Source organism: Aspergillus affinis (assembly GCF_023601865.1).
Source record: "Aspergillus affinis strain CMG 70 chromosome Unknown NODE_182_length_50336_cov_87_903958, whole genome shotgun sequence".
Classification (NCBI taxonomy): domain Eukaryota; kingdom Fungi; phylum Ascomycota; class Eurotiomycetes; order Eurotiales; family Aspergillaceae; genus Aspergillus; species Aspergillus affinis.
This window is the reverse complement of record NW_026515963.1, coordinates 22639-49598: the sequence shown is the minus strand read 5'-3', so window position 1 is coordinate 49598 and position 26960 is coordinate 22639. Positions and strand designations below refer to the sequence as shown.

Here is a 26960-nt window from a genome sequence, read left to right as displayed (position 1 = left end):
GAAATGACATACCTCTGGAAGTTTCGCTTCACGTTCAAAATCGCTCTCTTGGTTGAATCTTGGAAATTACCTTGAACTTTGCTATCAGGTTGCTGGACGAAGGCATTCCAATCAACCTGGTCGGCGTCATTTGCTTTAGATCGAGACATCTTGCGAAAAAAGGTCGGCTTACACTGCCCGAGGAAAATAGGCGATGAGCATCTTTGGGAGCTCATGGTATTGTTCTTAAATGCTTCGTTGGTACGTCTGATGTACGCACCGACTACATTGATCCCTGCACCCAGCTAACACACCAAGACAAATTAGGCATAGTCAATTCTGACTTCTCAAGGCAGCGATCGGCAGCGTGGAAAGGACACGCTTTTAAGACCAAAGGCCACGCACAACCATGGCCATTCCACCGTCACCCACAGTTACTTCGTATGGAGGAAAGGCGAGACGGCAGGTTTAACGCCGAAAAGCCCGTTGCTATTTCTGGCGAATCACCTCCGACACCATCCCATCGGGTTTCCACCGTCGGCAACAGGTGCGGAGATCATATTGCATAGGTATAAAGTGGGGCAATTTAGCGCTACTTCGGAGTAGATCGTAAAATTAAGTGGCTGATAAATGAGACTATAAGAACCGTTGAAGGAGAACTCTTAATAGTTTGGACTATATATATCCTTTTCGATATTGATGAGTATCGCTATTATACCCATTTATTCAAACGAAGATATGGGTTCGCGCCTTGCAAACAAAGTCACCCGGTTCGTCCTCTGGACTGGGTCGTGCTATAGCTTTACGATATGCCCGAGAAGGGGCTGTTGTTGTCTGTGAGGACCTGAGAGCAATAGCTCATATGCAATGGCTTGAGGAGAGCGATATCAATACTCACGAATTAATCCAGAGAAGGGGCGGAAAGGCTATCTTCATCAAGACAGATGTCGCCGTCCCAAGCGAGATGGAAAGTCTTATTCAAAGCACAGTGAGAGAATTTGGAAGATTAGATGTGCTAGTTACCTTAGATATCAACAAGACATGGAATGTCCAGTCGTCTATGTGCTTCCCGGCTTAAATACCTAGGTCACCGAATTAACACGACCCCAATAGTCCTCTAGTCTCTGAGCTACAGGCTTCAAACTGTGGCAACCAATATATCCAATGAGAAAATTACGATTGAAACTGTCTACGGACTATCGACTGGCGGCGTGCATATATGAGTCCTGAGCAGTAGAATTCAACCGGCGCTTCATCGTTTATCTAGAGGTCTTCAGGGGATAGCGCTTTGCGTCATGAAAAAACCCAGATACTGTGGAATAGAGATTGCTATCTTCTCATTAGTGTAAGCTCCATATAACTGCTTGCACGACATACTAGTATAATCTTATGTCTTCGCCTCGATGAATGGGAATCCTTTCTGGGAAATTCCTCTCAGCTTTACTGGCACCAAGACATTTAGAATTGCAACTTTCTCAATACCGATAGTCATCGACTCATACTACCCCTACGTGACAATGGCCAATTTATATCCGTTACTATGGGCCTTAAAGGTGAACTATTTTCAAGAAATTGCCACCTTGGTCCCGCCACAGTTTAAAACAGGGTCATTCAACCGGGAAAATACCCATTGGATGAGTACCCGATAGCCCTTGCAAGGGGAATATACCTGAGCATAAGATTTCCCTTGCTGGAAGACATAGGGCCTTTTGGTCCGCTCTCTTCTTATTTTCCACTTTGGGTGGCGTGGAGTACACTAGAAGACTATGATGAGATTCCAGTTGGTTGCTCTTACATCCAGCTAGAAGTTGATTGTCTGATGGATAGAGGACTGTTATCAACACCGGGGCTGATGATTGATTCTTTGTTTCATTGATGACCATATCCACTCTCTACTGGTTGAATATAAGCTCTGATCAACGTAAGTACATAACATTTGAACCAGCCGAATGTGAAACCCATGCTCAAGTCTGGGCAAATATTACAGATTGCACGAAGAACCATAGATTCCATTTTAACTGCAAGAAAGTGATATTTTATCTCCAATGTTTTATTACCAAATAGTGACAAAGAAAAGTCTATAAAGAAGAATTTACAGCACAGAAACCTTCTCGCCACCTTTCAACCAACGAACCTTTTCGCTGATCCCTTCTTCCTCAAAGACCTGGCGCAGCTCCGCCCCGAATTGAGTGAAATGCCCCCACGACTCGTAGTGCATGGGAACAAGAACATCGGCCTTGAGTGCGCGAAACAATTTGGCTCCGTCCTTGCCTCCCATGGTGATCTGCATGAGGGAACTATTGGGATCATCAGAGATAGGAGCATGGGCATTTCCTAGATTCATCACCGCAGCACAGATATGGTATCGGTCGGCGATGGAATTGAGCTCTTCAATATAGACGGTGTCGCCGGTGAAGTAGATTGCATTGGGTAGACCTTCACGACCATACCCAAACTCTTCGCTCGTTACGATGAACCCGGTGCATTCGTTTCCAGGAACGTGCTTGGTTGGAGTCGCCACGATCTTGAACGACTTGTTGGCAATGAGGATGTCCATCTCTTCCCAGGGCGACATGCCGTGCACGGCGGGACGGGGTGCGAGGTTCTTGGCCCCGTCGACTGTAGTGAAGACGCGGCGGCCGTCGAGGAGCTGGCGGCCGAGCTCGTCAAGATTGTCGGGGTGATCTTCGTGGCTCAAGAGGACTGCGTCGATCACGGGGAGTTGGCTCAGGCGAAGGCAAGGGTCTTCTGTCACTTTCAGAACGATCCGGCCTGCGTCCCAGGATGTCCCGGCAGGCGAAAAGAAAGGGTCTGTCAGAAAGTTGACACCATTGATCTCGAGGATGGCGGTGGCAGTGCCAATGTGGGTGACGTCAAGAGTAGGAGCCATGATGAGCAAGGGCTGTGATGGAGGTTGATGATATTTCGCGGGAGAGAAACTTGTGAAACTTCAGTTGGGAAATGTCGAATTTGAGAGTTATCCTGAAGTCCTTATAAAGTAAAGAAATAACAAACCTAGGTGCGATTAGTTATTGATTGCAAACATTAAAAATCTACTAGAGTGACCATGAATAATAGTTCCCCTTATTAATCAACCTTATTTCTCCGGCATCCCACTCCGGCATCCCTCCTGGACTATGTCATGTAACAACAGCGGTTCCCAGGTCCACAATTTACATGAAAGACCCATGGTTTCGCATATTGTGGCTCCATACGGAATTTTCATGCCGGCAAGCTTACATTTGTCAACAACCATTGTTGGTAATCACCAACTAGTTTCACTCTTGCCTTCTTAGTTATGACAAAGGCACAGGTTGGAATAATAGTCAAGAAAAAAGGACTATCAATTGTTATTCTGGGAAATTTCAGATGTTTGCCGTGCTAAATTGGAGCAGATCGGTTAACAAACAACCAAATATGTCAGAAGGAGAAATTAGAACCATGAGATGTCACACATGCTAGGTTTCTATATAGTAATCTGACTGATTAAGCATCCAAAGCAGCAGGGACCTCGCCAATTGAAACCAAGCGAGTTCCTACGTGGAAAGAAGAGATGTATCTTTCGGATAGAGTTACCTGTATGCAGAATGGTGTCTTGACAATTGAACTTCTATTTGAAAATAAATGCTATGTTTATCAGATGCACAGTGAATCAAGAATCTATCATAGAGCTTTCTAATGGCCACAAGCTCTGTTTCTTGGCAGGAATAGACAGAGAAATCACTTTTCGCCATTGCCCTTTGTTCTCTCCATCTCTTGAATCATTGGGCTCGCTTTCCGAATCCTATGGCCATATATGTAGAAGATAACCGGAATGGAAATACAAGCCGCCTCGACAAGGCCCAGTAAAGTACTGGCCCAGTTTAGCCCCAACGCCTGATACATTGATGGACCTGCAAGTGGAAGACAGGCGCCCATAATGCTGCGCGAGAACATGTTTCCCGACAATGCGGAGGCAGTATAGATACCGTACGAGCGGGCCATATAGTTACTGGCGTAGATGAAAACACAAGCGGTCCCAGCGCCAAACGGAACACCGGCCAAAATAGGCACAATCCAGTGAATATTTGGCGTGCAAGTCCAGGCAAACCACAGTTGGCCGATGGCGAGAAGTATTGCGCCGAGAATAACAATGCTAGCCATCGCTTCCGGGGGCACCTCCCCGGTTAAAGTATCTTTGCGATGCGCATTGATAACTTTGCGGAAGAAAGGCTCACATGCGATGGCGATGAGGACACCGACTCCAATTCCAACGAAGGAGAGACCACCAATTCCTGGAGACCAACCACGGTTAGTCTGGAACGCGATAGGGTACGCGACAAAACATAGATAAAGAACACCATAGACGATCGCAACATAGCAAGCCCAGAATATACTAATTTAAGGTGCGTATTAGTCTCAAACATCGATACCAGTGTACTAGGGTTTAGGGTGTAATGCTTACCAGATTGGCTCCGTCATTAGCATGATAAACGGTCTGCCGAGACCAGTCCGGAGGCGATTCGAAAGTTTCTCGCCACCGTCGTAGCGAGTCCACCATTTGACATTTCCTGTTTCTTTCCGAATCCTTGCTGCCCGCTTTCGAAGAATCACCGGAGCGTATGTTTCCTTGATGCAGCACATCAAGGCGAGAACGGCACCACCGATGATTAAGACAATCCAGTTGGTCCATCTCCACCCTAAATATTGGAACACAAATCCCCCAATAATAGGGCCGTATACAGGACCATTTGTAGGCCCAATAGACCAGATCCCGAACGCCAGGGCGCGGTGTTTATCAGAGACAATGTCGTTTACCGAAGCGGGCGAGTTCCCCATGATCGCGCTGCCGAATAGACCGCCGAAGAATCTGCCGATTAGGATGGCTTCAATATTTCGAGCCAAGGCACTTGGAAGAACCAGCAAGAGGAAAATAGTCAAGGAGACCAAGTAAACCGGTCGCCGTCCAACAATCTCACTCAGCGGGGCAGATACAATGCCTCCTATAGCCATACCGAGTAGGTATGTGAAGACACCCAGAAGACCGACAATTCTTGAAATGTGGAATTCTTCTTCCAACCCTGAGATTCCCGATGTGTATAGAGTACTGAAAAGGCTGACAACCGTTGCCCCAAGACTCATCGTCACAACACTGACGCCTTTGTACCATAGTGGCCAGAGACGGGGGTTCTCGGCGTCATTTGGCTCCCAGAAGACCTCATAGCTTGGGGGATTTGACAATCCAGGCAGCTTAGAAATGGTGGACTCAGCCTGGTCAGGGGTACAGCCTTCTGCATCCGCTGTGTAGCTCCGAATCAATTCAGCGTTGTTGTCGGGCATGACTTGCGACCCGGAGTCTGAATGGAGAGAGTGGGCCATCGGCGTATAGGTCGCTGCCCAGGATAGAGTATGCATTAAAGGATATAGTAAAATATTTCTGTTCAAAGGTCTCAAAAGTTCTTTGGTTAAATACAGCCAAATTATAGTTCATCGAAGCGGGAGTCGCCGAGTGGGATGCCGAGTTTAGTCATATTAGAGAGCCAATTAGTTAGTTAGCAACCGCTGATGAGGTGAATCCATTGCCACTCCACTTTTCTTCACTTTTCTTCATTCTTGCTCAACCTAAGTATTTGAACTCCAATACATTTTAGTCCGAAAAGGCAAGGGAAAAGAAGAGAAAAAGAGGCACGGAACAGGCCAGTTACCACGATGCTGTCACGCTCGGAATTTGATAGCATTTCCTTGTCTTTCAGATGCAACTACCCAGGATGCCATGCGACTTATCAACGAAAAGAGCACCTTAACCGACATATGTCACACCATAATCAAAGAGAACGCTGTCCCTGTCCTTACTGTGACAGTACTTTAACCAGGAGGCATGCTCTATGATCACCTCCAGCTGCCCTGATTGCCATGAAAAACTATGAAGACTAATTGTTTTCCAGTGATCTCTTACGTCGTCACGTCCGGAAGTACCATCCAGACAGAGAATTGCCGCCATCTCGGGCGCAAAGGGCTTGCACCTCTTGCCATACTCGAAAGGAACGCTGCGACGGCGGATACCCTTGTAATCGATGTCAGCGCCGAGGGACGGATTGTTCACTCATGCGACAAAGCGTCGTTCAGAATGTCGATGCTCTACGAGAAAATGAAACGCTCATCAACATGGACCTACTGGGCCTTGTACCTAGCACGTCAAGGTGGGTAGGCCAAGAATTCATTGATATTTACTTCCGCGACTTCCACCCCGCTTGGCCGTTTCTGCATCGAGGGACTTTCAAGATGCCGCAAGAACCATGTATACTTCTTCAATCGATGGTGATGATGGGACTCTGGATCAAAGGCGACAAAGAATCTCGCGATGCAGCGATGGTCTTTCATCGCAAATTGATATCTGCTATTGAGGCTCAAAGAGTGCGAGATCTCCCCGGTAGCAGTAATGTGCTAAACACACTGACATTTCCCCGTAACAGTCCGAATGGTATGTGTCTGAATCGACCTTATGTCCGAACAATGAAATGCCCTGGCCTATGGCGACCTATCAAAGCATTCTTATACATATTGTACTGGCCCTTTTTGTGGCCGAACAAGAGACCACCCTCGATTTGAACTGTCGTTATCGACTATCAGCCCCCGCATACGAAATTCTTACAGCACTGGTAGAGACCTGCCGACAGCTGGGCTTGTTCAATTATCCGAAAATGCTCAGTAAACACCATCCCTCTGCACCGTTGGCACTTGTGTGGGTGAGCGTGGAAGAAATCAAACGATTCGGCCTGGCGCTTTACAAGGTATGTCGTTTATGTGCTCGTGGTGTCGACTCTCACACAGAGAAAAAGGCCCACAGAAATGGCGATTTCTTGAAAAATGAGCTCTTAACCCTAGCAGACTTGGAATTCTGCATGCCGGATAGCGATGAATTGTGGAATGCACCACCGGGCCAACAATCTGCGTGGATTCGAGGTACTGCTTCACAGCAGAGGTCCAGGGATAACCGCGATTCAAAAGGGTGGATATCTCATACATCGAAGCAACTGAACGATGACCGTATCGCGTTTGACTGGATATAATTTGCTACTAATTGATTTTCACCAGCGCTAAATAACCGCCATAACGATATAATTAGAACAACTCTCCAAGTTGTCAGAGTTTAATAATTAGACATGCCAAATCATTTAAAATATTTGCTCTTGAACTTAGTCACAATGGATGTTGGCTGCTTACCGAACCATGCTCCCATCTCGAGCCTTTGTCAATAAAGTTCTACAGACGGTTCGGGTACGGCGAGGTGGGATGCCTGTGGTTCGGCATCCCACCACAGGCATCCCACCGGCGGCGGGAAGCCGAGTGGATACGGCCCTGAATATTCATTCTGGAGTTACGATTATTAAAGTGATCTAGGCCCTTGAAGTGAGACAAATATTGATTATATACTAAGTTATCCTGATTCACCTGTCCATGTTGCAGATCATGCGGGTCTTCCTTGCTACTAAGTGCCCTGTGTAAGGAGGGGTTAAACCGGCCTAAACGGATACATATATTTGGAGGCCGTGTACTCACCCACAGCTCCCTCAGCTACCCGGCTTCTGGCCACGTTCAAGCCACACACCGGCAGGTTAGTAGTTGACAAGTATATTATCCTTGATTCCGCTTTGCTGGCATTCGAGAGACCAGTCTTCTACCGCCTCCCTCACAAGCACCCTTTTGGTGCGTGTTGAGTTGGCCGACCAAATCGACTGCTTTTTGGAGGCAGGGAAAGGCAATTCTAGAGGAACGCGAGCAACCTTTGAAGAGTTCGTTTGGCACACTCACAATTTACTCCCACGATCATTGAGAGGCGAAGAAAAGACCTAGATCTGTTGTCGCATCCTAGTCTAGAACTTGAACCATCAAATTCAAACACTGTCCCCTGAACTCGATTTCAAGCAAGAGATGCAGCTCTGATAGGGGGAAAGCGCTAGGAGTTACGGTGGACATGAGTAACTACCAAAAGTACTGTTGGTCTGGTGGGGTCAGTGAAGCTACCTATGTATGTATCAGCTACCCTTCTTCCTGGCATAATGTGTCGTCCCCTTATTGGCCAAACTGCTATATCCGCTTGCCTCGGGCACCTGAGTGTAGCGGGCTTGCATGAAAAATAGCATCGGGGACCCCTACTACGTCAATGGGTTAGACGAGATTGATTAACAGCACCAGCTTGTGCCGACGGAAGATCGTAGCCAACGCCACGTACATATATCCATCATGGCAAGATGCATCCCTATGCACACGCGAGATCCCCGACTGAAAGACGTCAAATAGTAGGACAGCCGGTGTTTCCCGTCGAAGCTCATCGGGTCCCCCAGCCACCGCTCTGGCTTGAATTCGTGCGGATCCGGGAAAATGTTCGGGTTCGCGTGGATGTGGTAGCTGTCCATGCTGACGGCCGTTCCTGCAGGGATCTGCCACTTACCATACGTCAGGTCCTGGTTACGATGTACGCGTGGCAGGCGCTGAGATGAGCCAAGTGATAGTCGCAAGGCTGGAATCAGAAATATTAGCATATGTCACTGGGAGGATAACTGAGTGCTGCACTCGCATTCGTTGATGACGGCCGATAGAAACGGCAATTTCTCTAGCTGTACCCAAGGGAGAATCTGGTTCGGGTCGGGCATGGCCTCTACCAACTCGGAGACAAGCCGCTGCTCGAAGGTGGGATTCCAGAGGATGTGGAAGGTGGCCACAGACAATGTCCACATAGTGGTTTCGATGCCTGCTCCGCTGACACTCATCGCCTTATGCGTTAGGCGATGGAAAGAGAGCTCCGCTGGGGGCAGCTCGGCCTGCAGAATGTCTGTAAATATTGTGGGATGAGTAGTCTCCTTGGATTCAACGTTATTGCCCGCCAGAACATCTCGGATCTGTCGCTGGATGGCCTGCATCGCAATGTGTTGGCCGCGAAGTACGCTGGCATTCTCGGCGCGACCAGGGGCAACACTTACCACGCGATAATCTAGGATAGGCTTGAAGGATGGTATCAAAGCCCCCATAACGGTATCTGGCATCCACTGAGCCATGCGCATGATCCAGCTGAAGTGGGTGGTATAATAGGCGGCGTAGACCCAGCCCATTAGGGCATACGAGTAAGGCGACTAGAAGTCCGGGGCGGCGGCGAAGCGCGTCAAGCGAGCAAAGGCCATTTCCGAGACAACATCGGCCGTCAGTGTCCCCCACATGTCGCATACATTGGTCACGGCCCCAGATCCGGCGTACTCGCGCGCTAGCCGGCGCGAAATGCGCTCAATGACGTCCGTCAGCGTGCCCTCCAAAGCGCTGATGCGGGCACGCGAGAAAAAAGGAGCGATGGCCGCCCGGCGGATGCGGTGGTGCTTCGACTCAACCGTGCTAATTGTCGACTCAGGCATGCCAAACCGGTGCTTATACTATACTAGTTTATCGATGGGTTTGGAGGGTGATGCCATGCTGTATATCTCGGTATAGTAATCCGGATTATCGATGTGGACCTCGTTCGGCCCGACCTGCACGAGGGGGCCGTACCGCTCGTGCAGCCGCTTGATCTGGAAGACTAATTGGCCGCCGTGGCCCTTGTTGATCAGGTCATAATACGCCTCGTACCAGCTTGACAGCGCCGCGAGTTTAGGCCCAGGGAATTGAGCCAGTGGACTAAGGTGCAGCCTGTACACCACGAGGTACAGCCCGCGAAGCAGCGCCAAGACCGCAACGCCGGTAACCAGCACCGCGAACGGTGACCATTCAGTGGGAGTGACTGCGTTGCTCATGGTCAATGACAAAGAAGAAATGTAAGTCCTTGGGGGGAAAGGGGAGGAGAAATCCGGTGCTGGCTAGGCAGACATTTATCAAGGCCTGCGTCTGGATGAGGCACAATATGCGGCTGCCCGTATTTCTTTGCCCATTGGCGAGCTGTCAGCACTAGCGACACCCCTGGACTAGGGATGGGGCTCTAGGATGCACCCCGGGCTATCCTAGACTGGGCCCTTGTACTGTAGCACAAGATACAGGGGTCGATTTACTTCCTCTCCCGAGCGCCCGATTTCAAAGCAGACAATGAAACAGCCCTGGGCCTCACATAATCATTATTAATGGTCCATTTAAGCATCGAGAGCACCACGTCTTCGTGCAAGCTCGATATCTATTTAGCCAGACCTGTGAGCCAGGTTTCGGCTCTATATCCTATCCCAAACGAGATTCTTCAATTCAATCAAGCAAGCCGCAAAACTGTTCGATACGGACTCGCACCCGACCTTCTCCATCCATTCACATTCCAGCCATTATGACTGTTTCCGACGACACCGTTGTGCTCATTTCTGGCGTCAGCCGAGGCAAGTACTGTGTCGACTCTGCCTATGATTGATCTGACGGAAGTTAGGAATCGGACGCACGCTGGTAGAAACCTTTCTGCTTCGGCCAAAGCATACTGTCATTGGCAGCGTCCGCGACACAACCGCAGAGTATGTGAAAGAGCTGGAAGGCCTACCCAAGGCAGATGGCTCGCGTCTGCAACTGGTGAAGATTGAAAGCCGCAACTCAGCCGATCCAGCGGCAGCAGATGTTGACGGCAACTCCTGCTTTGGATAGGCTGTGCACAATCGGGGCTATTGTGCTGTTGATGAGCGCCGGTTCGCTGCCCGGGATGACGGCGGCGAAGACGACCAGCTCCGTGCCCTAGATGAGATAGGTCAGCGTGGCTATGGTATCTACTACGGGGGCTAAGCTGGACTGAAACAGGTCCACGGTGTTCCAGAAGGCAGGTATGTTGGTGTCGGAGATGGTAAACTCGGTGCCTTTCATGAGCCCATCATCATACGTGCGGGTGGTCATTGACACTACGACGGCAAAGGTCCCTGCGCCGCCGCCACTGAGGGCCCAATACAGATCCGGATGCTGCATGGGCGTCAAGGTCAGATGCTCGCCTGCCGCCGTCACTACCTCCCATTCTAGCACGCTGTCTGCTGCCATGCCGTGCAGTTAAGTCAGACTGCCATGTCCTTCGCCCGCCGTGTAGCCCCCTGCTGCCCCAACGGTGCCACACGTCCCACTCACCACACGCTTCCCTCGAGCCGCCGCCGCAGGGAGAAGGTACTCGAACATGATACCTGCTCCGATGCGAACTGCGGATCCCGTGTATGGACTGTCGCCCACGTAGCTGTCGATAAAGTCAAGGTTTTTCATGTTGTGGGTCCACAGCGACAGAGCCCCTCGCCAGGTGGATTTCCCCAGCAGGCTAGTGACATAGTTAGCACCAAGGATAGAAAGGTGGGGGAGGGAAGAAGACGGTGTAATTACTCATGGCCTGTGTTCTTGATAACCAAGTGAAGGCCGTGGCGGGTCGCAAATGCGAGTCCAGCCTGGATGTCAGCTACGCCGGTGACATTGATCGCGTAGACGGCGTAATTTCCCAGTGTACAAGGATCGGCCTGAGAGCTGAAAGGGTCGCAGTACTGGCCTTGGAAATAGGGATTCAGAATCTCGGCCGGGTCGTAGACACTATCGAGGTTAGTTGGGCATGGATGGATAGACGGAATCGACTCACTTGGCCCCCACGGTGGGCCAATTTTCCTTGAGCCAGGTACAGTTATGAAACCTACTGCTGCAGAGGACTGTCCAGAAGGAAGACTTCTCGGGGAGCCTAAGGCTACTGGGGCTCTACTACAATTCCTGGCCAGTACCAGTGTAGCTCTTCCTCGGGGGCATCCGCAGCGGGTGGCAGAAAGAGCCCAGATAGACAATGAATGGGGACTGGAAGCATTGGAGGAAGCAGACAGGACAGGAGAAGGGTAGCTAGGAGGGTAGCCTAAGCGGACTCTTAGCTTAGGCTGCACCCACCCTGCTCCAAAAACACAAGGAGAGCACTCACCAGAGGCTCGAAGGCCCTGCGCATACAGGCGGCTTGGGGCGAGGAAAAGGATTAGAATGATCATGGAAGGGGGCATGCCCCAGGAACACATAGGGACAAGATGCAGCAAGCTGCTGGCCTCGAGTTCATGGAATATGGTCTGTCATAGCTTTAGGGCTCGATATGGACAATAAACTTGATTAAATAAATAAATAATAGCTATTATCTCTCCTTCCTGAATGCTCTAATAATTGATATTCTAATGCTTTATTGTATTGTAATTTAAGGTAGCCAAATTTTGAGGTGCTGGAAATCTCTCTCGTCATTGAGGGACTGGAGAATGAAATAATGTCATGGTTTCATCACAAGTGTATACCTATAGAATGTATATGCTGTGATACGAGCTTGCCTTGTGAGACCATCCCAACTACCTTACTGGCTTCGGCCCTCGAGTCATTGCAAAAGGGAGAATAAGAGAAAGAGAGATGGATAGAAAAAGGGGGAAAAAGGCATTTGCTATACTTCTTAATTACTAGTTGAAGATATAAACCACAATACTATGGCATGATTTTATCTTTATCGTGATTCGTTATCTTTACTTCGATCTGTGGTTTTGCCTCCCTGCTTGACTTGGACTGGATTTGAATGTTCGGGAAAGTTTGTATGGATTTTGTTACTTTTAGAGAGAGAGAAAGGAGAGGAGAGTATAGCTCGTGTCAACTCCATGCCGACTTCATAAACCCCATTGAGAGACTTCTACCAGCTACGCATCAACCGGCACCAACACAGCCCGATAATACACCTCACCCTTTGCCAACTTACCCATAGCCTGATTAATACCTTCCTCAGTCATGGGAAACTTCTCCACGATCGGTTTCACCTGATGCAAAGACGCGAATTCCAGCATCTTGCGGTGCTGGTTCCGCGACGCGACAAGCGATCCTTTCACGGCGATGCCTTTCAGAATCAGTGCTATGTACGGCACCTCGAAGTTTCCCTGTGTGACGGACAGCGGGTAGACTGTGGACTGGGGCGCCATGATAGGGAGGATCAGATCCCATCTGGGGGGTACGGAAGCTGTAACGAGAAGTCTGTTCAAGGGCAAAGAGGCCTGCAACTGGGTGGCGTCTTTAATAGCGACGAATTCGTGCGCGCCGAGGCTCATGGCTTCGTCGCGCTTGTGCTCTGAGTTGGAGAGAACGATGACGCGACAGCCCATTTTGGACGCGAACTGGATGGCGAGATGACCGAGGCCGCCGACACCGAGGATCCCAACGGTGTCGCCGGGGCGGATGTTTTCGAGCGCGGCGAAGGTGGTCGCGCCGGCGCACTGTAATGGTGCGGCTTCCTCGTCGCTGAGCCCGTCTGGGATCTTGTGGAGGAAGGACTCGCGCCAGATGGCGTGGGAGGCGAAACTTCCCTGGTCGTGGTTGGCCATGCCGTAGAGACTGCGCCCGGGACAGAATTGTTCTGTTCCCTGGACACAGTGCATGCAGTGACTACAGCTGTCGACTTCGTAGCCCCAGCCGACCCGATCGCCTGGCTTCAGGGACCGACAAACTGGACCGACGGCCTCCACAATCCCGACGCCCTCGTGGCCTAAGACCATAGGGGCCGTTCTCTTTTACTGGTTAGTTGATTCCAGGGAGTGGTCCCTGTTTGTGAGGACGCATTGACACTTACATAGCGAAGGTCTGTAGAGGGTGATTAGCAAATACTTCTTTGATGCAAGAATATTCGACGACATTACCAGTTCCACACACCCCAGATGCAGTCACCCTCAACAGGACATTGTCACCAACAAGCTCATCTGGCTTTGTGGTGGTGCCTTTCACAGCGACACCGTCGCTTTGGCCCCTGAACACGGTGATAGTAGGCATGGCAGCGAATGAAGAGGTTGATTGATTGTTGACCAAGATGGGTACATTTTCGTCTGGAATCGAAGGAGTAGTTATAGACCAGCTAAATTTAGATAACAGTTTCTTCCCCTAGGTAAATGGATCGGTGCAACGCGCCAAATCGGAGTCCCGGAGCGACTTTGAAACGCGAAGACGAGAACTCCGAGATGTGTACTACCCTTGTACAATCTACAGGGTACATCTGAGGAGAGTACTTCTCAGCACGTAGAAGTTTGAACCTGATTCGCTTTAAAGTGACGTATTTGTCGGAATTACTGAATCTAGTTCATCGGGGTCTTGGATGGGTGGATATGACTGACCTCACCACCGTGCTCCAGAAAGGCCAGGTATCATGGCCATCGATTATACTAGTAATTTGTCAAAGATAGATTGGACAGCACAAGCTGACAGAACGTCGCCTTGTGATCGATCGCATTAATGATCTGTCAATAGTTGATAGGGTTGAATCTCAGCGAATAGCACTAGTTAATTGATGCATGGTATACAATACATACCATTTGACTGTTTTGTCCATTGCGCTCAAAGAATCAGTAAACAAAAGCAATAACAGAAACATGTATGTTACGGGGTTTGTGCAATCTCAGCCTCGGAGGCCACGGATTGAAAATCCTGTACAGCGTTAGGCAAGTTCAAAAGCGACGTAGCATGGAGGTCGTTGACTGGTACCGAAAAAAGCAATACCACATCTAACCCCTGGCAGGGATGTTCCTCGCTCGTATGGTCAAGGTTACACGACGGATGACATCTACTGCTCTCTGATCGGTCAAATTGGTATTTCACCTATACGATGGAATCCGACGCATGCCCGGTGGGTGAGTCCAATATAGTCGCATGTTGAGTTAGATATCATCACGGTGGCTCAGCCTCGTGAGTAAGCCCTACTTGATACTCACCGAGATGGCACATGCCCGAAGGGATGGAAGTCATCACTGGCTCGCTCCTACCTTCAAAGAACCGACATGACTCCGGGAATCCGAGATCCAAGGCATTGGTGTCAGAGCCTCTGCCCCAATTCTGCCCATTCTGTGCCGAGTGACTTTGGCAAGATTGATTAAAGCCCAAGTAGAACTCTGCACCTTCTGTGCTTTCTCAGCGCTGGAATACATCTGTTCGTTACCTTTGTTACCACGGCGGGAGTCATCGATATGATCTACAAGACCGCCCTACTTGGCCTTTTGGCCTCCTTGGCCCAGACTAGCCCACTCCTTGGTTCTTCGTTCGGGATCCCCGGGATGAATGCAACCTACGATTATGTTGTGGTAGGTGGTGGAATGGCAGGTCTAACCCTTGCTACAAGGTTAGTCCAGCAGTCTGCGGGCACAGTGGCCGTGATTGAGGCCGGGTCCTTCTACGAGATTAGCAATGGAAATCTCAGCCAAGTACCAGCATACACGGGAATATACTCGAGCAGAGAACTGAATGACTGGCAACCCTTGATCGATTGGGGATATGCGACGACACCGCAGCCTGTAAGTGAGCCTGAAACAATAGGGAAATCGTCGTGGTAACGTATTCATTGGACCTCAGAACGCATATAACCTGTCAATCCATTATGCCCGGGGCAAAACTCTGGGCGGGAGTTCCGCTCGAAATTCAATGGTGTACCAACGCGGGACAGTGGGAACCTACGGTCGATGGGCCGATATGGTGGGGGATGATAGCTATCGATGGGAGAACTTCATGCCGTTCTTCAAGAAGAGCGTGAACTTCAGCGAGCCTAATATGGATCTGCGGTTTCCTAATGCCACGCCAGTCTATGACGCACCAGCGGCAGGTGATGATGGGCCACTCTCGGTTACATACCCCAACTATGCACAGGCGTTCACCACTTGGAGTATCAAGGCTTTCGCTGAGGCGGGGATCCCTGAAATCCCGGGCTTCATGAGTGGAGAGGCAATTGGGCATTCGTATGGGACATTCACCCTGAACGCCGAGACGATGACCCGGGATTCTTCTGAAACTTCATTCCTTCGCGAGGGGCTCAAAAACCCGAAGCTCATGGTTTATCCTATGGCGATGGCGAAGCGGATATTGTTCAACGACACGAAGACAGCCTCTGGTGTCCTTGTTGAAGTGCAAGGTCTTCAGTATGTATTGTCGGCTCGAAAAGAAGTCATTTTGTGCGCAGGAGCGTTTGGATCACCACAACTCCTGATGGTTTCTGGTGTTGGGCCAGCACATCTCTTGAAATCTTTGGACATCTCAATAATCGCTGACCGACCGGGGGTGGGGCAAGGAATGCAGGACCATGTCGTCTATGATATCGGATACCAAGTGGATGTTCTGACTATGTCCTCATTAACGAACCCTGCTTTTGCCGCAAAGCAATCTCGGTTATTTACCGAGCACGCTGCAGGCATGTTGACGGGGTCAAACACCGAGGCATTGGCATTCGAGAAGATACCGCCGTCTCTCCGAGCAGACTGGGGCAATCAAACACACGACAGGTTAAAAGCCTACCCAGACGACTGGCCTGAGGTGGAATATATCACAGTTCCGCTACCCGCAGGAAAGGTCACAGCTAATGCAACCAGCCAATACGCTGCTCTGGCTGTTGTTCTCGTTGCTCCTGAGTCTCGGGGAACGTTAACAATATCTTCAACCGACACTAACGTGGCCCCAATTATCAATCCGAACTACTTTGCCGAAGCCTCTGACGTGGACATTCTGGTTGCTGGCTTCAAGCGTGTTCGCCAATTCTTCGACACAAAGGCAATGAGAAATATCCTCATTGGCGACGAACAGATTCCTGGAACGCAGGTATCGACAGACGCACAAATCGAAAAGTTCATTAAGAAGAGTTTCAATACCATCTGGCATGCGTCGTGCACCTGCGCAATGGGCAAGGTGACTGATCCGATGGCCGTAGCAGACGCACAGGGCCGGGTAATTGGTGTTCATGGGTTGCGTGTGGCAGACAGCTCGTCGTTCCCTTTGCTGCCGCCGGGACATCCCATGTCGACCGTCTGTAAGTGGGACGTTCTGAGAAGCCAAAAAGATGAAGCGCTAATACTGCTCTAGATGCACTTGCCGAGAAAATTGCCTGTGATATCTCCGGTAATTGCTAAAGGTGGGACTTGCTTGCTGTTGGAGCAACCTGTAATTATTGTTGTCAACCATTAAATTATTTTGATTTGTGACCGTGGGGGGATTGAAGGGAATCGAAATGGACGAGTTCGGGATTTTCGATAGAGCCCATAAACCAAATCCATGGTAGTGGTGAGACCAGCTGACCCGAGAACAATCAACTTTTCTTAGGCATTAGAAACGATGTGGATGCTTGGTATAAGAAATAAGATAGATGAATGCACTATTTATGACAAATTGCAGAGTAGCCGAGATGTATTAGGAACACAAATGCATCAAGCATGAGGGAAAAAAGTTAGATCAAATGTCAACATCACAAAATATTTAACGAAAAATATTACAACGCACGGGCCTTGCCCTTGCCCTTCCCCTTATCGGGAGAGCTAGACAAGGGAAGGGATGGAAATTCCTCCTGCACCTGCGGCTGGTTCTCAGCGAGACTCAATTGAATGGCGAATTCAAGATCAGTGAGTTCTTGCACACGGCTGCTTTCGCCCACCCCTTGGTCAGAGGGCGGTGAAGGATACTCGTCGACGTGGTGCTGACTTTCCCAGACTTTGGACGATGAATTAGAGGTGAAAGGGTCAGACTCAAACGGTTTCGGGCCTTCATCAAGCAAACTGAGGCGAATAGCTTCGGCGATGTCGGGAGCCAGGTCGTCACCTACGGGGTCTTCATAGGGGGACGAGGAAGATGAAAGCTCATCCGGGGCGAAGGAGCTATCGCGGCGGCCAATGGTATCACTGGAGGATGAACTGACGATAGAACTAGCAGTCATATCGCCATGCTTGAGGGCCTCACTGGCAAATGCCTCCTCGCTCAGCAGCTGAGCGTATGCGATAACCTGGTCCTCGCTAACATCTGGACCCAAGAGATCAATACCGAACCGGTTGCTCAAGTGGGCTTTCGCCTTTTGATCTGCTACCTCTTGTCGTTGCATCTCAACCTTCTCGTCCTGGATGTGGTCGTAGATTGCCCCACGACCACTGGTGTTGAATCGCTGGCCCTCGGACGTGGAGTTTACACCCTTGGGACCACGACGCAGGCGACGCTTGCCGGACTTGTATTGATCGGCAGCAGATGAGCTGTATGCCCAATACCGCAGGTGCGTCCCGAGAGCGACCATTCCTCGAAGAACGGTCGGGTCGGGATCCAGACAAATGGCCCCTGTAGCGTAGAAATTATTCCCAACGCCATTGACGGATGCTTCCGCCTGGATCAAACGACGACGAGCGCGGGTGGAAAAGCGAGAATTGATGGTTCGAATGGGGCGCGTGGATGACGCTAGTGGATCCCAAGCCTGTACGAGTCCGTCATTTCCACCATGGACCAGGTAGAGAGAGGACAGCGCGACGCAAGATACTTGAGGCGACTCGGTCTGGATGATGCGAACTGGATTGACGGAGTTGATGACTTCAGAGTTTTTAGCTGTCGGTGATCGGAGGTCCCAAACCATCACAAGACCAGTGTTGGTGCCAACAGCCATGTATCGACCACGTTGTCCGGGGATCTCCTGATGCGACGACGGTTGCCTCATGTGAGGAAGCGGGGAGGACATAGTCGAAGAGCCTGCCGAACTACCAGACATCCCAAGAAGAGGATCTTCCTCGGCCGTAACCAAGGCATAGGTCGACAGATCCAAGGCACTGGTCGTGATCTCGACAGACTTTCGATCACCAAAGACAAAGTCGGTGATCCGCCACTCGGTATTTGAGGCCGAAAAGACTGGGTCGTTGAGGCGACCGGACGCTCTGGACGGCGGGAAGCTTTCAGATTTCTCAGAAAGACTAGGGGTGGCAGGGCCACCGAAAAGAGACGAGGGAGCAAAGCCAACGCCGCCATGAGGATAGTTGTCTGCAACGTGTGGTGGGAAAACCGACGGTGAGGCTTTGCGCATGTACCTCCGTATCGATGCTTTCTCCTGCTCGCCGATGCCTCGGGCAATGACGGTGATTGACTCGCCGGCGCCGTGGCTATCGTCGCCGGCAAAATCAACAAGCAAGTCGCGTCTCATGTCCCATCCCTCGCAGACTTTGCGGAAATGCTTCGGCTTGAACGACAGAAACTGTTCTATTTCTCGGGTCTCGGCCGCGATTTGGTCCTCACTCAATTTCATCGCATCGCAAGAAGATTGAGGGCTGTAGCTGCCATCAACAGGCTCCCGACTGTAAGGGTCTGGCTTTGCAGTTCGTCTGCTCAGTTCGACCAGTTCCCAACTAACACTTCTCCCAGTCTTCCAAGCCAGCATGTTCATCTCCTCCGGGCTCATCTTAGCCGACGGAACTTCAGGCTGCTGTGGCAAATCCGAGAGATAAAACACCTCGCCCAACGCATTGAGCACGGTAGCCCAAATGCGGCGGCGCGCGTTGCGTCGAGGAGAGTAGTTATCATCGACAGCAATAGCAATGATAGGCACACCAGGGCACAGAGCCCATTTAGCAGTGACCTGACCTCTCTCGAATCGCTTTTCATACGTAGGATGAGGACCCAGTGAAAAGGCTGAAAGAACACCCGAGGATGTACCGGACAACATTCCCACCAAGCCGCCGGTCATCTTCAGAACATGGGAAGACTTGGCAATCCAGACGGCCGTGATAGCTGTGGTAATCATGTTCAGGGCGGGGATACCCAACCGAGGCTGCGAGACGGTTTCCGTGAGATCCAAGAAGCGCCCACGTAGCTCAGTGGTCGAAATAAAATAACTGCGTCCCTGAGGACATCCCTCGCCGTAAATCATACCATATGGCTGACTGACATCCATCTGATTTGGCAGACCAACCATGTTCCCAGAACCCAGCCCATACTCGGCATCACCGGGATACAGGTCTGCAAAGTGTCGGAAAAGCTGATGGTCGGAGAGACCCCACGTGCCAACTTTTACATTGGACGGGTCACTGGCCGACGCGATGCCCTGTTCAGAAGCTCCATGGATGAACAGAGGTTCCTTCTTGGCAACCTCCGTCCCAAATGTCCCATGTAGATGGCTCACAGGGTACAACAGCTGCGAGGTGTAGGTTGCGATCGCACTCCCATTGCGCACGTTCGCTGTGCGAACAGTTCCATGTTTCTTTGAAGGCTCGAACGAAGCGGGCTTGCCTCTGGACAGGGATCGGATGAGACGGGTTCTGAGGATGTATTCGGATCGCCAGGATGCCAAGGCAGTCAATCTAGAGAAGAAGCGCTTGTCGGACGTCAAAGTCTCCGGTTGATCATATCCAATGAGTCGAGTGCCGTTTTCGGTGGTATACGGACCAGGGAAGAAACGAGAGAATGCGATCCGCCAGGCATGAGGGGTTGTAACCAAGCTGTGGAATCGTCGTGACACCAATGCGATCGACGACAATGATGACGGTGGAAGATGCGAAAGGATGTGAGTCAGAACCTCTATAAGTCCATACAGTCAGATGATTGGTTGTCCTTTAAGGCTGATAAGACCGACGAGTCCACATACCGTTCGGGAAAACGTCCAGGGACAGGTCCGAGTGATCGGACGAAGGCACCATTTGGGATCCAAGATCGTCTTGCCTCCTGGATGATTGCCCCATTGCGTTCTCATACTGACTAACTCTATCACCGGGTGGCGTTGACAAACCGGAAGGAACCGGATTCAGGGGCGATTGATCCCCGCCCGTCGTTGACTCATGGACGGTTTCAGGGCCTCCGGACTCACGGTGAAGACCGGAGCGTGAGTGGTCGACACACAGATCATGTCCATGCTGGGTATTTGAGTGCGACTCGTTGGGGGAAGGGTCTGGTTGCGTCCGGTCAAATACTGCAGCGGGCTCTGGTTGCATAAAAAGGTTTCGCGGGGTAATGGGGATCAATGTAGGCGACTGAACCAGGAAAAGTGTCTGGATCAGTCGAGAGGTCGAGAAGTGAGCCGGAAAAGGGGAAGGACAAAGGTAAAAGTAGCGCTCGAGGGGACGAGAAAAGGTGTGAGAGAGAGAAAGAGTGAGTAGGAGGGGTTGCGAAGGAGAAGAAGCAGAAGGGAGCGGAAGAAGAGGCGTGAGTCAAAGGCGATTGGAGAACGACGTCGCCACCAATCACGTCTCGCCGGCCAGGCGCGTGTCGGGCACGTGATGACGCGCCGCCGCAGAACCCGATTGGGAAGGGCAGAGAAGGCAGTGACATCGTTGTGCCTCATCTCGGGTGAAGAGTACATGAACTGTACTCCGTAGTCTCATGGACAGATGATAAACTCCCCGTGGGCCTTTGAGACCGCAGAAATCTACCATCTGGTCGAACATCGTGTTCTGCCTGTTTCAGGCAGCACTTGCCCACTGAAGGCCCGCGCAGCTTAAATTGACCCATCATATCCGGCATTTACTACAACTACAACATCTTCGATCTCCGTATTTGAGAATACCAAAATGCTCGATCTAGGGAGTGAGTTAAAAGCGGATCTTCTTCTTCGCCACGATGTATCCCTGCTAATCCGTCCAGACGCGGAAACCATCCGCATCCTCGTCTCAACCGACAACCATGTCGGCTACAATGAACGTGATCCCATCCGAGGCGATGACAGCTGGAAAAGTTTCCACGAGGTGATGTGCCTAGCCAAAGAGCAAGATGTGGACATGGTACTCCTAGCTGGTGATCTGTTCCATGAGAACAAGCCCTCGCGAAAATCCATGTATCAAGTGATGCGTTCGATTCGCATGAACTGCCTGGGAGACAAGCCGTGCGAGATTGAAATGCTCAGCGACGCGAGCGAGAACTTCCAAGGAGCCTTCAACCACGTCAACTATGAGGATCTGGATATCAACGTGGCGATTCCAATCTTCTCCATCCACGGCAACCACGACGACCCGTCCGGCGAAGGCCATCTCGCCGCCTTGGATTTGCTGCAGGTTTCGGGACTGCTGAACTACTACGGGCGGACTCCCGAGTCGGATAACATTCACATCAAGCCGGTCTTGCTTCAAAAGGGGCGTACCAAACTAGCGCTCTACGGCATGAGCAATGTCCGCGACGAGCGATTATTCCGCACGTTTCGCGACGGCAAAGTCAAATTCTACCAGCCGTCGATCCAAAAGGATGACTGGTTCAACTTGATGTCTGTCCATCAGAACCACCACGCATACACTGAAACCGGTTACCTGCCCGAGAACTTTCTGCCTGAATTCCTGGATCTAGTTATCTGGGGCCACGAACACGAATGCCTCATCAACCCCCGACTCAACCCCGAAACAAAATTCCACGTCATGCAACCCGGTTCGTCGGTCGCAACGTCTCTAGTCCCCGGCGAAGCGATCGCAAAACATGTGGCCATCCTCAGCGTTACGGGACGAGAATTCAAATGCGAGCCTATCCGTCTAAAATCCGTGCGCCCATTCGCCATGAAAGAGATCATTCTCTCCCAAGAAAAGGGAGCGCAGAAGCTAGCCCGCAAAGAGAACAACCGCACAGAAGTGACACGATTCTTGATGGGAATCGTGGAGGAGCTGATCGAAGAAGCGAAAGCGGAATGGCTAGAAACGCAAGAGGGCACCGAAGCAGACGAGGAAGAAGAGGTCCCGCTACCGCTTGTGCGATTGCGTGTCGAGATCTCCACACCCGAGGGTGGTAGCTTCGACTGCGAGAACCCGCAGCGATTTTCCAACCGGTTCGTCGGCAAAGTTGCCAATGTCAACGACGTGGTCCAGTTCTACCGCAAGAAGAAAAACACCACCACTCGCAAGAAGGACGATGATGTCGACGAAGCCGCGGTTTCACACCTCGCCACCCTGGACACCGTGAAGGTCGAACAACTAGTACGCGACTTCCTCTCGGCGCAGTCTCTAAGCATTCTCCCGCAAAATTCCTTCGGGGACGCGGTGGCCCAGTTCATCGACAAGGACGACAAACATGCTATGGAAATGTTCGTCAACGAGTCGCTCGACAGCCAGATGAAACATCTCATGTCTCTGGACCGCGACTACGAGGATAAGGACGAAGAGGTCGTGGAGAGCTCGCTCTCAAAAGCCATGGACAAATACCGTACTCAAATGGAAGACATGTTCTCACGGGGTGTCAAGAAACGCACGCGCGGGAAGAAGCGCTTCAAGCCTAAACCCGAGAACTGGGACAGCGATCTAGACGGCCCCTGGGAAGACGAACCGGGTGCGCTCATTCACTCCGACAACGAAGGTGGAGACCCCAACGCGGAGGAAGCAGGGGCAGACGGCACCGCCGAACCACCTAGCGGCCGAACATCGACACGAGGTCGAGGTCGTGGTCGCGGTGGAAGGGCCGCAGCAACAACCACCAGTACTCGCAAAGCCGCCACGAGTACCAAGACCGCGGCAGCATCCACGAAGAAAGCGGCACCCGCCAAAACCACCAAATCTCGAGGCCGACGAGCCATCTCAGACGACGAAGGCGAAGAGGACGATGTGATCATGCTAGACGATGACGATGACGACGATACAGGTGCAGCACAGGCCCTGTCTGACGTCGAAGAAGACGACAATGACTCGCAGTCCTTGTTCGTGAAACAGCCACCCACCAAGGCTCGATCCAAGGCATCTGCCGCGCCGGCAAAACCAACCACCAGCCAACGTCGTGGCCGCGCTGCGCCCTCCCCTGCCCCATCCTCGAACACATTAGGAGGCACCGCGCCCGCGCCCCGCCGAGCTGCTGCGTCCGCACGAGGCCGGCAAACTCAGACGACACTGAGTTTCACCGGCTCACAAGCCAGTGCAGCTAGTCCGTCGAAACGGCCAACCCGCGCAACTCGACAGCGAGATGTCAGCGTGGTGAGTGAGGATATTGATGACGACAGCGACGATGCTTTTGAACCTATGCCTAGCTCGAGTAGACGTAGGTAGGCTGTTGTGGTTTTAGGGAAGCACGGCATGTGCGGGGAAGGGTTTGGGTATAGGGTTATGGTTTGTAGTCCGACTGCTCATTTCAGTTGCATTTTTGGCGTTACCTGTTACCGCAAGGAAATTTCTTATGTTGATTTAGCGTGAAATAGAAAAGCTCTCGAGTTCCGTACTGCTCACCGGTCTTTCATGAAGTTAAATATCGCATGACGGTAGTAAATAATTACATGATCCGCCGCCCGCGACAATATAAATAAATAACCACATACCAAGAAAACACCCATCTCTACAATTTCCCCCGATTCAAAAACCGAACCGGCAAATCCACCCATCTAACTCTTATATACTCCGCAACATTCTTCCCCAGGAAATCCACCGTCGTAGTAATACCAACGCCCCGATCCAGCAAATTCCGAAACAAGAAATGCACCGCCCGCAAGTTCGGCATCTCTAACCGGTCCACCTCTAGATGCGGATTAGCGTTATATTCATCGCCCAAGAGTTCCCTGATCTTGGACGTCGATAATAATGTTCGTAGCCAGAGGTACTCGTCGCTGTGACGGACCCAGAACCCGCAGTTCGCGTCGGGGCCTTTATCGCCTGACCGCGCGTGGACAATCCATCCTAATGGTCCTCGCGTGGTAGGGCCGAAGTCGAGCGATCGAGTGGCTGGGTCTGAGGTTGTAGACTGGGTGGGTTGGCGAGATGGGTATTCTTTCGTTAATGGGGGTGGAGGGATATCAAGGACTTGGTTGCTCCAGGGGAGATGAACTCGGTGCTTGATTTCGGTCTGTGGGAGCAGGCTGACGTAGTATTCGTATACGGGCTTTGGGAAGCCCTGCCGTGTATCAAGGTGGAATGTCGCTCCTGGATAACCCTGCATGATGTTGTCGGTGATTTGCCGGAGGAAGCTATGAGGAGCGATGGCGTCGGCATCGCGGGCCTGCACGACAACGCGGAAGGTGACGGTGGCCCTGCTCTGGTCGCGAGGGTCGTCTGGGACCGAACCCAGCGTGGAGAATTTCAGCTGTGTGAATTTGGATGATTGTGGAGAAAGAAGACGGCGGATTTGGTCCTCTAGCATACGAGCTTTCTCGTCAATGTCTAGCCCGACTAGATACCATGAGATCTCGGCTTGGAATCCACCACGAGCAGTGATCCCGACTTTGGTCGTTGGAGGAGGTGGTGCGGAGCGAACTCCGCGCAAGGCAACGCGGTTGGTGCCTATTTGTTCGAATTGTAGGTCGTTGAGAATTGCCGTGACGTCGGAGTTGTAGTACCAAGGACCTTGGATCTCATAAAGCAGCTGGGACGAGCAAGTATCGACCGTCACGGCACCTCCCGTGGCGTAAGACTGCATGGTGATCACCACTTTGCCATCCGAGGAGATTTCAGCAATCGGGTAACCGATGTTAGACCATCCATCTTCGCCTAGTTTCTCTAGAGTTTTGAAGCCGGTGAAATTGCCTCCACAGACGTAGTTGCTACATTCGATGAGATGGCCCGCCACAAACGCATTGGCTAATTGATCTAGATCACTGCGTTGCCAGCCATGGAACCACGCAGCAGCCCCGATTACGGGCGATGCGTCCGATACTCGCCCACAGAGGACAATGTCGGCGCCCTGAGCGAGCGCTGCGGCGACCCCTAGGCCACCCAGATAGCATTGTGCAAATATGGGGTCAAAATTCCAATCCGAAAGCGTTTCTCCGGTATACACGTTCTTGAAGGTTGACTTGCCGGAAGCCAAGGCGGACTTCACAGTCTCGAGAACTTCATCACCAGATACCCAAGCAACCTGTTACACATCAGCACGGAACAAAATCCCTGGATTAGAATTGCATTATTTACCTTTAGGCTTAGACCTTTGGCTTTCACCATCTCCGCCACCGCTTTGTAAAGACCCTCGGTGTCAGTATTTCCCGCATTGACCGCCACTTTGATGCCGTGCTTGGCCAAATCTTCGAGAGCCGGCTGTAAGGCCAAGAGGAACGAAGGCTCATATCCGGGCAACCCAGGTTGCCCTGAAATCGACGTGCTTGTATGTTGCCGGTCCTGATCCACGCGCCGAGCGGCTGCAGTGACCATGTTGGCTTCGCTCATGAAATCGGCAATGATGACATCGACCGGATCTTGAGAATGATTTCGAGCGAATTCAGCGATGGCATGGCGGCGGTCTGAGGCGGAGCCTGAAGCACCTGCGACAAAGGATATTTGTATGAGTTGTTTGGGTTTTGCAAGCCGGGGCACACCATGGGGAAGGACTTACCTGCAATACGGATGGGTCGAGAAGTCATTGCTTGTCTAAGAATGTAAGTAATTGAGTAGATCCTCTGAGAGATAAACAGAGGAAGGAAGAAATAAAAAGTTGGGAATGGATGTGATAAATCATGCTTTATCCTGATGGCGGCGGCGGATCTGCAGACCCACGCGTACTCCTGAAGGCAATTAAGCCTATTATTCAGAGCCCGAGGAGCTGGTCGGTTCTCGGTCTGGGGATGCGGGGTTGGGGATTCACAGGATTGAGGAGTAGACTAGTCACACAATCTCAGCAATTTTGTTCAACGGACTCCAATTCAACACAGCGACAAGGATGATGAATGAAGGGTAGCCTGTCCGCCAGAAAATCGAGGACGGCCGGCAGTTGTTATGATGTCATCACATGCTGATAAGTGATAACCATCGAGCCCTATCGATAAGATCGTCGACCTCGGCGACCATATGGGCAACGTCTGGTCTTGGATCGCGGGGGATTTACATATTCAAACAGCTTCTCTTGATTGCCCCTGTGTCACAGTGTCACGGTCATAGCCAATGTCGGATTGAGCGGGTAAAAGCAAGATTGTGCCACTGCTGTCTAAAACTACTCTAGTATAACTGGAAAGGCACTAAGGGCTAAGTAATATGGAATCGTGAATCTCAATAAAGTCTCGCTTGCTTCAGGAGATATGGATTGGGACCATGTGTTGGCAGCATTCACTGCGCCTAGTCATGTAGAAAGATTAGATGTACAACGAGGGTGTCCATTATTGTTCAGGTGCCCTTTCAAAATTGCCTCTCTTGGGTTGTCAAGAAGTGATAGAGCCAGCAGAAAGACGGGTTTGAGCTCAACCATGTAGGTCTAGAATAGATTTCCACTACTTACTGCACGGTGTAGCCCATGTAAGGCAACTCGTAAACAAATTGCCGAGCTTTCCCCTATAATCAACGGCATACCCCTACCACCCGTAGGCTTCCACCGTTCGTTCCACTCATTCACTCTCCCCCCAGTAGACACGCGTCTTCGGTCACCTCCCAATTCACTTTGGCAACAAAAGACGTGTCACCAGCCACATC

General features: G+C 51.1%; 11 protein-coding genes across 11 annotated transcripts; 4 read left to right on the top strand and 7 right to left on the bottom strand.

Moving 5' to 3' along the window:
* Positions 1-2071: 2071 nt before the first annotated feature.
* Positions 2072-2869, bottom strand: KD926_003459 (MBL fold metallo-hydrolase; the record flags this gene model as incomplete). Its single annotated transcript, XM_053094809.1, has 1 exon — positions 2072-2869. The coding sequence occupies one exon, from the start codon at positions 2867-2869 to the stop codon at positions 2072-2074; it is 798 nt and encodes a 265-aa protein (XP_052950477.1).
* An 830-nt stretch (positions 2870-3699) lies between these two features.
* On the bottom strand, positions 3700-5337 carry KD926_003458 (MFS transporter; the record flags this gene model as incomplete). The annotated part of the gene is made up of 2 exons (XM_053094808.1): positions 3700-4354; positions 4424-5337. 2 exons carry the CDS (start codon positions 5335-5337, stop codon positions 3700-3702), a joined length of 1569 nt encoding a protein of 522 aa, XP_052950476.1.
* A 726-nt stretch (positions 5338-6063) lies between these two features.
* On the top strand, positions 6064-7028 carry KD926_003457 (C6 and C2H2 transcription factor; the record flags this gene model as incomplete). The annotated part of the gene is made up of 2 exons (XM_053094807.1): positions 6064-6372; positions 6432-7028. 2 exons carry the CDS (start codon positions 6064-6066, stop codon positions 7026-7028), a joined length of 906 nt encoding a protein of 301 aa, XP_052950475.1.
* Positions 7029-8504: 1476 nt separating this feature from the next.
* Positions 8505-9068, bottom strand: KD926_003456 (Cytochrome P450; the record flags this gene model as incomplete). The annotated part of the gene is made up of 1 exon (XM_053094806.1): positions 8505-9068. One exon carries the CDS (start codon positions 9066-9068, stop codon positions 8505-8507), a length of 564 nt encoding a protein of 187 aa, XP_052950474.1.
* A 21-nt stretch (positions 9069-9089) lies between these two features.
* Positions 9090-9737, bottom strand: KD926_003455 (Cytochrome P450; the record flags this gene model as incomplete). The annotated part of the gene is made up of 2 exons (XM_053094805.1): positions 9090-9326; positions 9387-9737. The coding sequence occupies 2 exons, from the start codon at positions 9735-9737 to the stop codon at positions 9090-9092; spliced, it is 588 nt and encodes a 195-aa protein (XP_052950473.1).
* Positions 9738-10249: 512 nt separating this feature from the next.
* On the top strand, positions 10250-10554 carry KD926_003454 (uncharacterized protein; the record flags this gene model as incomplete). The annotated part of the gene is made up of 2 exons (XM_053094804.1): positions 10250-10288; positions 10342-10554. The coding sequence occupies 2 exons, from the start codon at positions 10250-10252 to the stop codon at positions 10552-10554; spliced, it is 252 nt and encodes an 83-aa protein (XP_052950472.1).
* Positions 10555-10641: 87 nt separating this feature from the next.
* KD926_003453 (GroES-like protein) lies at positions 10642-13692 on the bottom strand (the record flags this gene model as incomplete). Its single annotated transcript, XM_053094803.1, has 8 exons — positions 10642-10860; positions 11020-11200; positions 11263-11463; positions 11646-11770; positions 11834-11865; positions 12635-13433; positions 13496-13506; positions 13563-13692. 8 exons carry the CDS (start codon positions 13690-13692, stop codon positions 10642-10644), a joined length of 1698 nt encoding a protein of 565 aa, XP_052950471.1.
* A 1184-nt stretch (positions 13693-14876) lies between these two features.
* KD926_003452 (GMC family oxidoreductase) lies at positions 14877-16799 on the top strand (the record flags this gene model as incomplete). The annotated part of the gene is made up of 3 exons (XM_053094802.1): positions 14877-15200; positions 15259-16699; positions 16753-16799. The coding sequence occupies 3 exons, from the start codon at positions 14877-14879 to the stop codon at positions 16797-16799; spliced, it is 1812 nt and encodes a 603-aa protein (XP_052950470.1).
* A 356-nt stretch (positions 16800-17155) lies between these two features.
* Positions 17156-20612, bottom strand: KD926_003451 (F-box and WD domain protein; the record flags this gene model as incomplete). Its single annotated transcript, XM_053094801.1, has 2 exons — positions 17156-20202; positions 20270-20612. 2 exons carry the CDS (start codon positions 20610-20612, stop codon positions 17156-17158), a joined length of 3390 nt encoding a protein of 1129 aa, XP_052950469.1.
* A 576-nt stretch (positions 20613-21188) lies between these two features.
* On the top strand, positions 21189-23627 carry KD926_003450 (MRX complex nuclease subunit; the record flags this gene model as incomplete). Its single annotated transcript, XM_053094800.1, has 1 exon — positions 21189-23627. One exon carries the CDS (start codon positions 21189-21191, stop codon positions 23625-23627), a length of 2439 nt encoding a protein of 812 aa, XP_052950468.1.
* Positions 23628-23910: 283 nt separating this feature from the next.
* Positions 23911-25921, bottom strand: KD926_003449 (acyclic terpene utilization AtuA family protein; the record flags this gene model as incomplete). The annotated part of the gene is made up of 3 exons (XM_053094798.1): positions 23911-25422; positions 25476-25822; positions 25894-25921. 3 exons carry the CDS (start codon positions 25919-25921, stop codon positions 23911-23913), a joined length of 1887 nt encoding a protein of 628 aa, XP_052950467.1.
* Between the last annotated feature and the right edge of the window lie 1039 nt (positions 25922-26960).